A 15,997-nucleotide genomic window follows, 5' to 3' on the forward strand; every position below is an offset into this window, starting at 1 on the left:
ATAGCACTTGAAATGTTAGTAGCCGGCTTCAGTCAGTTCTAGAAATTTATTTTTAGCTTCGGTCAGTTCTAGAAATTTACTTTCAGCTTCGGTCATTTCTAGCAATCAATGTGCACTTATAGTGACATTCTTGTTTGCTTCGAATAAATGATTTTATTTGAAAAGCAAATCAAGCTAGTATTCAAGAATCGTAAGATATTTACAATCGATTATCAAATCTGAAGTATTTTTTTGATTGATAATCGAACATGATTGTTATTTACAGAACTTTCAAAATGAAAATTACTTTACACAACGCATTTTAAAAGCATGAGAATTTGGAAAGGTCTTACTACTACAAACTTGGAGGTCGTTTTATCGATAAATAAGCTTGCTTTTGAGAAAACTACATTGACTAACATTAAGAATACTCCACTGGATACTTGATAATTATATTAAAATGATGCAAATGAATAATCAATCATTTGAAATTGTGAGTATAAAATTCTTAACGATGAGGTCAGCTGCCATTTTTTGATGATCGTAATATATACTTTGGTCATCAGCATGTACACAGTGAAACTAACTCTATTTCACTATACATAATGCTGCATTGCTTACCTTCTGGGTCTGTAATCCCAAAATTAAAACAGTCCTTAAACTTCTGTTCAAAATGATGTTCCCATGGTGTAATAGTTTATCTCCTAATATAGAAGAGTTCCTATAGACTGTTAGAAGTTTTTTATATCGTATAAAGCTGCCGTTAAATCCCGTTATATAATGTCCTTTGTTGCTATAACAATATCGGTCAGTGTCATATGAAATTAAAATTTTCTTTTAGAATTATTTGTCAAATAAATTCAAACACAATTTACTTAATTTTAATTATAAGGAATAAAGGTACAGTACTAATTTTTTCTCAAATATTAAAAGATTAAGCCAACTACATTTTTTTTTTTTTTTTTTTTTTTACAAAAGATTGTAAGTTCACATGCCTATGAATGATAACAATACAAGCTTGTATACATCCTCTTTACATATTTTTAATCAGCATCATGGTCATCTGATGGAGGTGGTGACAAGAAGAAAAAACGCAAGAGTAGATGGGCCCAGGAGACAGAAATTGACAAGACTATCATACCGGGCATGCCCACTGTGATTCCACATGGACTCTCTGATAACCAAGAGAAACAGTACCTCTGTAAGTATTGGAGTATGTCAAACTCAGTAGTTCCCCATCCCTGTGTTAAGAAATTATACTAATTAATATAATTTTATCATGAGTTTGCTTGTAGGTCCTTTGATGCAAGATGGCAGTAATATTTTATATCTTGATGCACAGATGTTTTAATTTTGCCATTGTCTAAGATTAAGATGATTTATTATCAATCTTTTAATGTGAACTATTTTTTAGCAGGGTAAAATAATCCTGATATTCTTTTCAGTGCTAATAATGATGATGTCATATTAAATGTCACCTGTCATCGAGTTGGTACCTTTGATTTAAAAAAAAGATATTTGTATTCTTTTTATTTGCATTAAAATTGATATTTAGCATGTTTACAGTTTTATGTTAAGATGGAGATAGCAAAAAAAAAATTACACATTTAGTTTTCATGTTTGTTAATGTAATAAGTCTCACTTTTATATATTCCTTAGAACTATGAAAGCAAGACTCAGATCTAAATTGAGCTTGTATAAGTGCTATGGCCCAAGGGCCTGGCTTCAGGTGCATGAAACTGAGATCAGTTGCCTTTTAATCCCAGTCTCACTTTTCAATTTGTTTCATAAGTGAGACTTGGACCAAAAGTGAGCTTGTCTCAGTGTTACGGTCCCAAGCCTGCAGGCAACACATTTTCCATGGGATGTTGTACAACGTAGTAAGCACTGCTACTGGTGTTGACATGAGAGAAGTGTGAAATCTCCCTGAGAAGTTTTTCTGCATGCGCCAAGAGGACAGATTACATGATGCTAAAAACGTCCAAAAGTGTACTTCTACAAGTTCTGGCAGATTCATTCGAATTTTAAATCAGTGTTATGATCATTTCTTGATATGATATTTGAAGTTTCTTTGATGTCAGATAAAGAGGGATCTTTCAAAACAAATATTGATTCTGAGTGTGATCGATTAAGGTGGCTCACCACATCCTGAAAGCATTTCTCAAATCAGCACAAAATCCTTTAATTATGAAAGATATTGATGGTATATAATACAAATATGTGGCAAAAAGGCTGGAAGCATGTGATTTAGGATAAAAAATATTATTTTCATATGAACAATAGACTGGTGGTTTTGAACTTGGGATATGCGAGTCACTTGCCCAATACTTTATCTACTGAGCTGCACTGATAGATAAACATATCGATTGGTATAAGAAATTTCACAAAACCTGTAAATCACCATCTTGTAGCATAGTGTCCTAAATAGTATAATTCTTGGTGCAATGAGCTACCTTGATGATGGTAAATCCATGTTTGCTCTGTGTGGAAATCTTTCCATTGTTCTGGTCATTCAGGTTTGTATGATATTCCAGCATCTTTGATTACAATGAAATTGAATCCATTTTCTGTCATGATTGATTATTAACAATTGCATTCCAGTGCATCTTCAAATAGAGGAAGTTAGTCGTAGACTACGAACCGGAGACTTGGGAATCCCTGCCAATCCAGAAGAAAGGTTTGGTCACGTGCATAACCCACTCTAATTTCACGCAGGCCAGCTGAATTCCGACATGATATCCAGAGTGCAGGGAATGGCACACACACATGAGCAAATTGTATTGTCAAATTTAGATAGAAAACGATTTCATTTTGAAAATATTTTTTCTCTGGAGGGATAATCCCAAAACTAATTACATTGTTATAATTGGTGTGAAGGTACGCAAACAACACAAAATACCATGATTTTTTAAATCCCAAAACTTCTTAATTTCACAGTTCTGGTTTCACAACTGACAGATTTTAGATATTTATGAAATACTCAGCCAAAGAAACAAAATAATTTAAAGAAATTGACTTTTTCTGGGATAAATAAATTTAGAAAAGTTGTACTTACTGTCTATTTGTGGACTTATTTGAATAATTTTGAAATAGTTTTGTGGCCAAAAAAATTCAGTCGATCGAGCTGTTATTTCTTGCAGTACAGTGAGCACAGGCACCTGTATTAAAAAAAAATCATCTCTAAAGCTTATAAAAAGTACATACTGATCATTCAGAACGATTTACAAAGGTGATCAAAAATAACATATTTTGGACAAATTATCAGCTCTATATTTTTTATTGGGGGGGGGGGGGGGTATGAACATAAGATGTATACACACTTTCCACACTGCAGGTGCCTGTGGAACTGAGTAGTGTAACAGTCAGGCTACAGAATTCGGTTTGGTCATTGTTTGAAATTTGTAAACAGTGTAGTAAATTATCTTTGCCCTACCCCCTCCTCAAATAGCAAATGTCTTGAATTATAATCTCAATTGTTGGTACGCTGGGATATAAGTGTTGTTTTTGGCCTGAATTGTATACAATTGATGGTGTGTGCCATGACCCAGAATTCCTCAGGTATAGTTTCATGTATAATTAAGACTTGTTCTAATCAGTGTTTCTATTTTGCTAATGAGAATTTCGTGTGAAGGCCATACAGCGAGGAAGGTGCTGTAATTTATTCCCTTAATTTCAGAGCATGATGATATGAATCATAATTTGAATAAGCTTGAAAATGATAAACATGTACCACTAATTTATGATAAATTCCTTCATTTCAGTTCTATTTCTGATACATTGAATAATCACTCATTCTAAAATTTGTTGATGTTTTCCAATCATTGTATACAATATCCGGCTAACTCATATTGCCATAATCAATTGTCTAGTATTTCAGGTTTAAACATTAGTTGGTTTTTTTTTTTTCTTATGATATTAAAAAAAAGTCACACATTTCAGATAACTAAGTTTCGTTTTCAGATTTATTATTATGATACAGGGTTGATTTCAACTTTGTCATCATTCGTTTGTGGTTAGATTTTGTGTAGAGATTATTTTTGAAATATTATTTTGGCTTGGGCAGATATTGGCCTAAACTGCATTCAATTTTTGTAATTATTTGTAAAAAAAAGTTGTATTATCATTTTGGAATAAATAGAATTTACAAAATAAGGATTTCATTACCCATTTTGTTGCATTAAAAATGCTTCCATCTTTTATAAAATCTTGCAAAGTTGATATTTGATTAATTGTTCAAAAAGAATATGGTCAACCTGTCGCTAAAATCAATGGAATGAATGTGGAAGAGATAACTCTGAATTATTGCTTATCATTAATGTCCAGTGATAATAATCATGCATGTATATGTGAACTTCGAAAGAGGACTAATGACATATGAATTGTCAGCATATTTGAAAGAAAAAGAAAGTGTTTTAAGATACGAGTTAAGGTGTTTTGAATTATGAGCAACCAGTATTTTATTCCAAATTTCATTTATCATTGTGTTTTCTAAGCATACAAAATTATTTCAACACTGTAATGTATTATCACTGGACAAATATGATAAGTAGAGAAATGTCAGATCCTTTGCATTTCTATCTTTGGTTTTGAAGGTCGCCATCCCCAGAGCCGATCTACAACAATGAGGGCAAGAGACTGAACACCCGAGAATACAGGACTCGGAAAAACCTGGAGGAGGAAAGGCATTGTCTGGTTCAGCAAGCCATCTCACTCAACTGTGACTACAAACCACCTGCAGACTACAAGTAAGATGTGATGAATCTCTGTACAATAAAATATCAAAACGCTCGCAGACTACAAGTAAGGTCTTCTGAATCTCTGTACAATAAAATATCAAATCACCTGCAGGCTACAATAAAATACAGTTAATACTGCCATAGCGACCCACTGTATTAATAAAACAATAGAATATCTAAACACTCGCAGACCACAAGTAAGATATTCTGCATCCCTGTTCAATAGAATATCTGTACAAAGAAATATCAAAACGCCCAGAGACTACAAGTAAGATCTTCTGAATCTCTCTACAATAAAATATCAAAACACTCTCAGACTTCAAGTAAGATTTTCTGAATCTCTACAATAAAGTATCAAAACAGTCTCTGTCCATTGAAATATCAAAACACTTGCAGAACACAAGTTATTTTAATATCTTCTGAATCTGTTATCTCTGTACAATAACAGAGCTGCCAACCCTCACGATTTTGGCGTAAGGCTTATGATTTTAGGGCCGAAAATACGCCTTACGATTTCACTGAACATCTTCTGATTTTCGCTTATTTGACATTTCGAAATTTTTAGAGCTGTCCGTCATTGGTTTTTACTTTTATAATAAGCAAGCTATAGTCGTTACTACGTTTGTTTGCATAGTCTATATCTATATAGAGTCTCGATCATTTTAATGCTTTAAAATAAACAATATGGCAGCTGCTACTAAATGTAAAGCATGTGTTGATGGAAATAACAACAATACTCCCCCAAAGGAGAAAGCCTAATGGAGCTAGAAATTCAAAGAACAATATGCAAGTACACTGTAATCATCTATTCGTTTCAAAGTCAAAAAGGGGGAGTTTGTATACATGTACAATCTGTTTGACAAACTTCAACATTTCTCACGGCGGCGAAAATGACATAAAAAAAAAACTTGCTAGAATAACTGATTCAGTAACTAAAATTATATATATATATCAGAGTTCTTGAAATTTCTTTTGAAGTGTCAGACATTTGGTCTGACACTGTTAGAAATAGTGTCAGTCCAGATAAAAATGCATCGCTTTTGAGGTTTTCTGATATTTTATTTAAAATCAACTACATGTGTAATTGTATTCAATCTCCATCTCAGCTATAAGTTTATAAATTATCTTTTCATACCCTTTCTCATCTTCCTTACACTCTGAATGGATCTTCCTCACTTTGACTATCCAAGTGACTTTCTTGCTCTATTTCTCTCTCACCCTCCACTTTTCTCTCATCCTCCATTTTTCTCTCTATCCTGTATATTCCTCTCAACTACTTTCTCATCTTCCTCTGCAATCGTTATAACTACTTTTTCTCTCACTTAAGCCCGAGTGTAGTTGGTCTTTCGTCAGTTTCGACTTTGGGCAGATTGTGTCATCAAGCAGTAGGTAAAAACGCTGCAAATAAAAGTCATTGTCTCCCAGATTGCCAGGCGGAGACACAATCAGTTTCTCTTCTCCTCGTAGTTCCTCACAACTGATTCCTCACGTTTACGTTTCAATGTGTTGCCGGATTTAGCATCGGTTTGAAAATTTATGGGCCATATGACCGCCATTTTTCCCGGTAAAAAACGGACTTTGATCCCGATCTTATATCGGCCATCAGGACCGACAATTAAGTAACTCATGTCGGACATTTACTACTTTTATCGGATAATCCGACATTACCGACACTTTTCAAGAACTCTGATATATATATATATAAACTTGCCAGAATAACTGACACAGTAACTGTAAAATTATGCAATATACTAATGTAACAATATTGTTTTTACACAAGTTTTAGAAAGTAAAATCAATAAAAGATGTATTTGATCTTTTGCAGTTGTAAATTGTATAACAATTAGTATGTCTAAATTCATTAAATTGGAATTGAAATGTGCCTAAAATTACTCAGGTTACATGGTAATTCATAAAAAAAATCCCCACCTTACTATTTTCCATTTTATAATGTTGACAGCTCTGCAATGAAATATCAAAATGCCTGTAGTACTGTCAAAGAAGAACAATTTTCTGTGTCAATGTATTTGGCAAGCACACATACATAAATTTACACTCACTCAACTGACCATAATGTTTCATACCAGAACCTTGTTTTTATTCATTACGATTCCTTACCAATCCAGAAATAGGATGTATAGCCCCAAAATTACTGAATTTTACATTTTGTATTGTACGGTTCATCTCATTTCATAGGGCAAAGTAACTATGGCAATCAAATACAGACAGTTGGAATTGTTTTTGGTATTTTAAAACAAAAATGCCAAGTTTGTTTTATATTTTGTTGCATGAAGGATCAGTTTATTAATTTTTTCATGTTGATTTAATTTAAAAGAGGTACTAATGCAATCAAATGATAGGTGAGCAGTTGTTAACTGTAGATGTGATTATGATATCTGCTGGACTCAGTCAAGCTATTTCTAATTCCCTCATGCAAAAAAAAAAGAATAATAATAATTGCAAGTTAGGTCAGGACTAAATATTAGGCTTATTTATTCAACAAAAATTCAGAAGAACCTGTTTCATGCGTATACCATTTTCCTTTGTTATGGTACATTTCTCTTAGAAACACGACATGAATATTGGTTTCATTTCTATTATTTGAATTAATGAATACACACCTAAGTTGTCATTATAAGCGATCACAGATGCCCTTGCTTGTATTTGGGCGTAATGTTTGAATTTCAACAGTTATTAGGTGTAGTTGTCTGCATGGTATCCAATCAATCATTTGTTATGAGGGATACAAAAATAAAGTATTCCAGACAAATTCAGATACAGATTACCATAGACTGATCAACTCTTCATTCTGTGCATCATTATTGATATCCATTAATGACTGTCTTTATATGAAGACTCCAGTCAGTTTTATGATCATATAATGCTCTCTTTTAGACATCCGATTGTTTGAGTGAATGACTGTCTTTATGTGTGTGAGTTTTATGATCATATAATGCACTCTTTTAGACGTCTGATTGTTTGAGTGAATGACTGTCTTTATGTGTGCGAGTTTTATGATCATATAATGCTCTCTTTTAGACGTCCGATTGTTTGAGTGAAGGACTGTCTTTATGTGTGTGAGTTTTATGATCATATAATGCTCTCTTTTAGACCTCCGATTGTTCGAGTGAATGACAAAGTCATGATACCGCAGGATGACCATCCAGAGATTAACTTTGTGGGTCTTCTGATTGGACCCAGAGGAAACACTCTAAAGAACTTGGAAAAAGATGTAAGTGTTAACAAGAGTATTCATTCCTGTTCTGGATAATATCGTGAAACTTTTATTTTGTTTTTCATAAACAGACATACATGTAAAAAGTACATGCGATGTTTCTTTATATCAGACCGGAGCAAAAATTATCATCCGAGGTAAAGGTTCTGTCAAAGAGGGGAAGATAGGAAGAAAGGATGGTCAGCCGTTACCTGGGGAAGACGAGCCTCTGCATGCCTATGTGACCGCAAACAATCCAGAAAATGTCAAGAAAGCTGTCGAAAAGGTAACCAAACCTGTACAGTGCACGTTTTACATCCTTTAATGGTGTTTATTGATTTAACTGGTATTAGCGTATCTATTTGAGAAGTGTTTAAAATCATTGTGATGCTTATTTTCAGATCAAAGAAATTATTCAACAAGGCATTGAGGTTCCAGAGGGACAGAATGACTTGCGACGCCAGCAGTTAAGAGAACTGGCCTTGCTGAATGGGACGTTAAGAGAAAACGATGGTCTTGCGTACGTAGATATTACACTTAATATTTATGGAATGAATGTTTTGATTGCTCTTGATATGGGGGTATATAATTATACAGAAATTGTTCCATGCTTCTATTGTCTATATATACCTCATAACACAAACAACTTACACATCTATTCCTTCAGTATATTTGTATTTTGTAATATAAAAATGTCTATGTCAAGGTGAGGAGTCATTTCTTTTAGTGAAAAATATAATACGTTGAAAAAGCATGTGTTTTACTGACAAAACCGTTGATGAATACAAGCATTGAAATCATTAACAAGTCTTTAGAGACAAATTTACAGATTTCATCAGGCACTGTGCATCAATTACTATTTGAAATACAATAATACTTATGATTTTCTTTTTTCTTATGTAGGAAACTGAAGCAGTTGCAGCAGGCCCAAAACATTATTACAAACACCATAATCTGTTCATTGTGTGGAGGTACTGGCCATATAGCTCAAGACTGTAAATCAAAAAAGTAAGTTCAAAGGCAGAAAATTGTGCTGCATGTTCTGGGTGTAAGATATAAATAATACTTATCATTTAATAGCAATTGTAAGCCAACACAAGATGAAATACATGTAAGTTACATGCAGAACCTGTGCAATTGACTAGCATTCATAATGTGTGTCGTGTTTCAGACCTGGCGATTCATTCAAGAATTATCCACAGAATGCAAACCCAGTGTCTCAAGCTGACAAAGCTAAAATGGACAGCGAGGTAAATATGAAATGATACACGGGAACTTGTCGAGTGAAGATCTCATGTTAAACACTAAAATGGGAAAAGTCTGATTGAAAAAGATCATTGTTTCAGTATTCAATTTATATTGGGCATTTTAATACATGTATGAACATGTTTTGTTTTGGACATTTATATGTATTAGTGTGTTTTGTTTTGGACATTGATATGTTGGAGCATGTTTCTATTGTGGACATTTGATAGGTATGAGCATGTTTCTATTCTGGACATTTGATGGGTATGAGCATGTTTGTATTTTGCAGTATATGTCTCTGATGGCGGAGCTTGGGGAAGGACCACCTCCTCCCAAGAGTCAGACACAGCCTACACAGGCAGTGCAGTCCTTCAGACCTTCATTCAGTCAACCTCCACCAAACCCTATGGTAAACTTTGTACATGATAAACTATTATAGGAGTACCTCTCTATGTTTTATACCATATTTCTTTCTACTTACCAAATCTAAATGACACATTCACGGAAAGAAGATTTCTCCGTCTCCAGTGTGCAAGTGGCGCTTGTCTGATGTACATGTATGTGGTAAATGTTGCATGGTTTTATTTGCAGGCAGTGAATCCGCCTTGGCAGCAGCAACCTCGTCCTCCACCCCCACAAGTGGTCTCCAACATCAGTCTCAGCACACCTGTTCAGACATCACAGGTGCAAAGCACTTCTCAGCCCCCCGTCAGCTACAATATACAAGGGGTGCAGCCCCCAATGGGCATATCTACAAGTATTCAGCAACCAGTGGGGATGCAGCAGCCAGGACACATGCACATGCCTGCTGGACAGATGCCAGCCCCTGTGGCCCCGCCCTCTCATTACACATCATCAACAGGCCCAGTTCCACCACCTTGGCAATCAAATACGATGACTTCTCAAAACTGTGCTGTGTCTTCTGCAGGAGGTGGTAAGTTCGATTAATTCCCGTACTCTTTGTTGATTTAGTAATTGTTCTTTACAACATGCATTCCTTCACTGTAGTTCTCATTTTTTGTTTCATAATGAAGGTGTTCCTCCTCCATCTTTGTTGTCTGCTCCACCACCCCCTCCACCGAGCAGCCAGCCTCCCACATCATGGATGCAGCAAGGTAACATTTGTAACTTGTCTTCGTCACCAGAGATTTTGTTTGGCCTAATTCCCAATAAACTCTCCACCCCACCCTCCAAACTGGCCAATTTTGCAAGTCCTTTACCTCTGAAAACCAGATATTAGCCAATTATTTATCCTTAACAAACATCAGAACTATCTCCTCACAAAGTCAGCCATAAAATAATGTAATGTGTAGGGGAATGGAAAACATGATTGACAGTCAATAATGTACCAACAAATAGTTAATGGATTCCTTAGTCACCTGCATCAAATGAATAAAGTGACAAGTAATGTTATCTGATCTCTTCATTTTTATCATTATACCCCCCGCAACAAGTTGTGGGGGGGTTTACTGGAATCGGGTTGTCCGTCCGTCGGTCTGTAGACGCAATGGTTTCCGGGCTCTAAAGCATTATCCTTTCTACCTACCGTCACCATATCATACATATGGACTACCCATGGGATGAAGATGTTCCCTATCGATTTTGGGGTCAAAAGGTCAAAGGTCAAGCACACTGGACATCGAACTAGCAATATGGTTTCCTGGCTCTAAAGCATTATCCTTTCCACCTACAGTCACCATATCATACATATAGACTACCCATGGGATGAAGGTGTTCCCTATCGATTTTGGGGTCAAAGGGTCAAAGGTCACGCGCACTGGACACCAAAGTAGCAATATGGTTTCCATTTAAATTCTTTAACGGCTTTTTTGATCGCATGGAGATGCTGTGTTCCTAGATAATCCATTTCTCCCTACAAACGAGAATACCCAAGGTTTGTCATGCCATTTGTTTTTTACACTCAGAAAAGAGGTACATCTAGTTTATACCTATTACCAACACCCTTTGGGAGATTGGGGTAAGCGGGGGGTATTCTTAGAGAGCATTGCTCACAGTACCTCTTGTTTTCATTAGGACAACACATAAAATATCAGATGGGTTTTACAATAGTTCACATATTTCTTACTTTTTCGTGGATCCCTATTATAATTTATGAGAAACATGTTTGAAATGGCATTGAAATCTTCACCCAACTAGTTGGGCTAGTAAATACCATTTTTTACTGGCCCAACTCAAATTTTTATTAGAGTCTTCGCTTGAGTGTGCTGTTGGCATCCACTGGTCATATTCGACTTGTGTAATACAAACCAACCTCCCTCTAACCAGCCGATTTGTTGGTTTTTAGCTCTTCTGAGCCGAAGGCTTAAAGAGCTAATCATATGGCCATATGTGTGGCGTGCGGTGTGCGTCAACTTTTTGGAAAAAGGGCTATATCTCAAGAACCCCTTGGCCAATTTTTGTCAAATTTGTCACGGGGTATCCTTGGTCCAAGGGCTTTCATTTGTACTAAAACTAGGGTTGTGACCCTTTAACAAGGGGAGATAATTAGGAAAATGCAAACAAAAGTAGTGGTTGCTAAAAAATCTTCTCAAGAACCACTGGGCAAAATATCACCAAACTTATGCATAAGGATGAGAATAGGTTGTAGATAAAAAATTGTTCAAGGCATCATCCTGGGGCAAAGGGTGTGGTCTCAAGGTCACTTCAAAGTTGACCTTAAATTTTGTTTTGTTAAAACTTTGATATTTTGCTTAATATAAGGACTAGGATCATCAAATTTTGTCAGTTGATACATCTTAGGACCTAATATCATGTTGTCTCAAAAGTAGGTCATGGTGACCTACTTTTTGAATTTCGCAGGTAATTATTATTAAATAGATTTTGATGCATATCTTGGACACTTTTGAGCCTATGATCATCAAAAGTTGTCAGTTGATGGATCCTGGGACCTTGAAGTGCGTCATGTGAAAAGTATGTCACCATGACCTACTTTCTGAATTTTATGGCTAATCATTTATGAATACATTTTAGGTTGTTATTTCAGATACCGAGAGGTTTAAAATTATCAAACTTTGTAAGTTGATGCATCTAGAGGCCTCAAAACATATTTATGGAAAAAAAGTAGGTCACAGTGACCTACTTTTTGAATTTTGCAGACATTCAAAGGACAAGGTGCGATTGTATACATAAAAAGGCCCAAAAATTTTCTCTCTATAAAATGTGTCTGGAATTAACCTTAATCAGCGTTTTAAGAAAGTAAAATATATGCCAGGTATACTATGTCAACAAAATCAGAATGATATTCCTAATTGGATAGCATTATGACATCATGATTAAAACATTTCCCGCCTTTTTTTCAAACTAAGCTTGAAAACTGTCAAATGCCATACAGATTATTGCTCAGTAAAAGATATGCGCATTTGTCGAGCAAAATGAAAATGATATATATTGTGTATTATTTTAAGATGAAAAACATACTTGAATATGAATTTGCCCGACGCATGCGCTGTATGTTTTCTGAGAAGAAAACCATCTAAATTTGTGGATATTTTCATTGAAAATGGCATTTTTTGCAATTTTATGCCAACTTCATGCTCTCGTCATATGACACAAATCATTTTGCTGATCAAACTGAGCGGATTTTGTGTTTGCTAATCCATTCCTTATTTGAATGCCAGAGTTTGAGCTCCAAGTGAAATCATCGATATTTTGGGCCAAATGACATTAGAAACTGTACCTACTTCTTTCACATTTTCAATTTTAGATGCATATTTTGGACACTATGAAAGCTAGGATCATCAAACTTTGTCAGTTGATGCATCTTGAGTCTTCATAGTTTGACCAAAAAGTAGGTCACCGTGACCTACTTTTGGAATTTGACGGCTATATTTTAACATTTCAGATACTATTTAACTTACAATTTTCAAACTTTGTCAGTTGATGCATGTTGAGTCTTGGGTGTGTTGACCAAAAAGTAGGTCACTGTGACCTACTTTTGGAATTTGACGTTTATATCTGAATATTTCAGATAACATTTGACTTCTATTATCAAACTTTGTCAGTTGATGCATCTTGAGTCTTTGGAGTGTGTCGACCAAAAAGTAGGTCACTGTGGCCTTCTTTTGGAATTTGACGGCTATATTTGAATACTATTTGACTTGTCAGTTGATGCATCTTGAGTCTTCAGTGTGTCGACCATAAGTAGGTCAACGTGACCTACTTTTGGACAGTTACATTTAAATTTTCAGGTTCATTTTGTAATTATTTTGATTGCCTAATCTAATAGTGTACTGTATGATATCCCCTTCCCCTTCATACACTATCATGTGATAGGTCTTTAAAACCTTGTTAATTGATAATCTTGGTTAGTTGAGAATTTTTGCCTGTTCTACAATGTATCAGAAGAGCGATTCTAGGCCCATGGGCCTCTTGTTTTGTTATTGTTTTTTTCCTCGGTCCAGTAGTAGACTAGTTTACAAAAGTTTCATATTAATCAGCAATTTACTTTGAGGTATAAAAATGTTGCTGAAAAACTAATATATGACATTGTATTAAAAAGTTGCTTCTAGAAAAAAGCAGCAGCAGAATTTGATATAGCCATGAAATTTATACAAATGATGTTCTTTTAGCACAAGGTGTACCACCACCTCCTCCTAGTACATCAGCATCACCATGGCAACCGGCACCGCCTCCTCCAAACAGCATGCCTCCATGGCAACAAGCTCCACCACCAATGCCAAGTGGTGTTGCACCACCTCCACCACCGCCGCCCGGACAGCAAGGGTACAACCCCATGGCAGTACCTCCTCCCCCACCCCCAGGAGCATTTGATATGAACACCTTAGGCATGCTTGGAGCTCCACCACCACCACCTCCAAGTTGAGAATGATATCTGTAGACTGTTGAAGAAAGACACTTAAATTAACACCAAAGTGAAAGATGAACTTCTGGTTTCTATATTTATTTTCATGTCAGTAAATCAGTTTAATTTGATTTTAGTTCAGAATAGCAGAAATCTATGATTATTGATGTTACATTCTCTTTAGAAAATGTATATTCATCAGTCTTTCATATTATTTGCTGGTTTGAATGGATATACATGTATGTAGTAAAAATGAATGTGTTGACATGCATTCTTGTTTAATATACATAACAAAATAATTAAATTTGTTTTTCAAGACTCGCACTGTAGTTTTCATTCAGAAAAATTCAAAATAGGACAAAGGCCAAGGTAACTGTAGAAGATTGAAACAGTACAGGTGTATATATATACAGTATAATTTGTCCAAACCGGCCTCTGAGTACTCCGGTGCTCTGTCAATTCCGGTCACAACATATAGTCCCCAGCATTTCTTTAACAAATCCTTTATTAATACATTCCCTGTACTCTGGATACTGCGTATTCTGTATATCGGCCGGCTTACATCTGCTATTAATTAACTTAATTATCCTGTGTAAACCGGCCCCTCAATGATACACCTCCCTAATTGTTACGTCAATCGTATTCGGTTTACACAAGGTCCCAACTGCTCGTAATTGGCTCTAATTTTCGTATTAAACCAGTCACCCCAGGATGACCAACCTGTCGGTATATTCGATTGATCACACGCAGTGTATACGAAGGATGTCTCAAGGGAAGTCTCAGGTAAGTAAAAGAGTTCAATTGGCGATGAGTACTACTCAGTTTAAAATAAAACCTGATTTTTGGGGATGCACTTTTCAATTATGACAGCACCAAGCACGAGGTAATGGTGCACGAGCCTCCCCCATAACGACAGAGACGAGAACTGACAATAAAAGAGAAAGTTCAATTAATCGATGAATTCGATACATTCTTGGAATGAATCAAAATCGTCAACAATTTCCAAAAGCAGGGTAGACCTCTCGCAGCTCTCCGACGATTCAGACAGTGATGCTATACAGTTAAGTTAGCTCAACTCACCATGTCCTGTCGATCACTCGGCATTACATCAGTTTCCGTTTCACACATTTATAGAGTTAACAGCGATATTTTCATCCACATTTACGACGAAAGCTGGGAAATAGAAATTTTAGACGAACACAACACAAACTTCACGAACGCACATGATGTAGCACTTGAAGACGCCGATGATGTAGACGAAATCGACAATTTACCAACAGAAAAGTGCACGAATAATTCCCAGATTTTTATACCGTTTAATAAAAATTGAAACTTTTTCAAAAGAACATGACGATGAAACACTGACATTTATAGTTTCACATTTTGAATGTTTTTGTGATATAATAAAACGTTAGCAATCATTACACATGTATGCATGATAGACAGCGAATACAAGGGAAGCAACTCTCATACTTTTCAACATTCTGCACTCCGGACTCTGTGTAAACCAGCCAATTTCTTTGGAACCACACACGGCCGGTTTAGACAGATTATACTGTATATGCATGTATATATATATAGATTTTTTCTCTCAAAAGATTGATCTTGGAACTGAAGTAGGCCTAGTACAGATTTTTTTTCAGTTACAAGTTCATTTTGAAATTTTGATATTTCTATATTACACTGGAATATGAGATCTCTTTTTTTTAAAAGATGGTTTGAGGTTCACAGTGAGAGATGTGAACTTCACATCATGTTGAGATACGGGGCTTTGCATCATGGGAGACAGCATTCAAGTTGAGAGATCTGTGATCCATAAAATTAATGTGGTGTGGAGTGTAGAAATGTTAATCAAGGATTTTACTTGTGGGAGTAGTTAATATATAGAATGTTTTGTTGTATGTAAAAGAAAAAAAATGAATAAGAAGCTGCATCTTTTGAGTTAAAGTATTGAGAATTTTGCAACAAATTCTTAATCTCAAAACACAAGTATTTAACAGG

The 15,997-nt window shown here is 35.4% G+C and overlaps 1 protein-coding gene across 1 annotated transcript in view; it reads left to right on the plus strand.

Moving 5' to 3' along the window:
- The window catches only part of LOC125670060 (splicing factor 1), a 14,954-nt gene extending 637 nt beyond the window's left edge, over positions 1-14,317 (plus strand). Inside the window, exons 2-13 of the mRNA XM_048904991.2 lie at positions 1,031-1,180; positions 2,581-2,656; positions 4,572-4,724; positions 7,827-7,947; positions 8,063-8,215; positions 8,331-8,449; positions 8,833-8,937; positions 9,101-9,179; positions 9,464-9,583; positions 9,766-10,108; positions 10,209-10,289; positions 13,764-14,317. Of these exons, the coding sequence (XP_048760948.1) occupies positions 1,031-1,180; positions 2,581-2,656; positions 4,572-4,724; positions 7,827-7,947; positions 8,063-8,215; positions 8,331-8,449; positions 8,833-8,937; positions 9,101-9,179; positions 9,464-9,583; positions 9,766-10,108; positions 10,209-10,289; positions 13,764-14,017 (1,754 nt within the window). The 3' untranslated portion in view covers positions 14,018-14,317. The remainder of the gene's footprint in view (positions 1-1,030; positions 1,181-2,580; positions 2,657-4,571; positions 4,725-7,826; positions 7,948-8,062; positions 8,216-8,330; positions 8,450-8,832; positions 8,938-9,100; positions 9,180-9,463; positions 9,584-9,765; positions 10,109-10,208; positions 10,290-13,763) is intronic.
- Positions 14,318-15,997: the final 1,680 nt, after the last annotated feature.

Source organism: Ostrea edulis, chromosome 4, assembly GCF_947568905.1.
Source record: "Ostrea edulis chromosome 4, xbOstEdul1.1, whole genome shotgun sequence".
In the NCBI taxonomy this organism is placed as follows: Eukaryota; Metazoa; Mollusca; class Bivalvia; order Ostreida; family Ostreidae; genus Ostrea; species Ostrea edulis.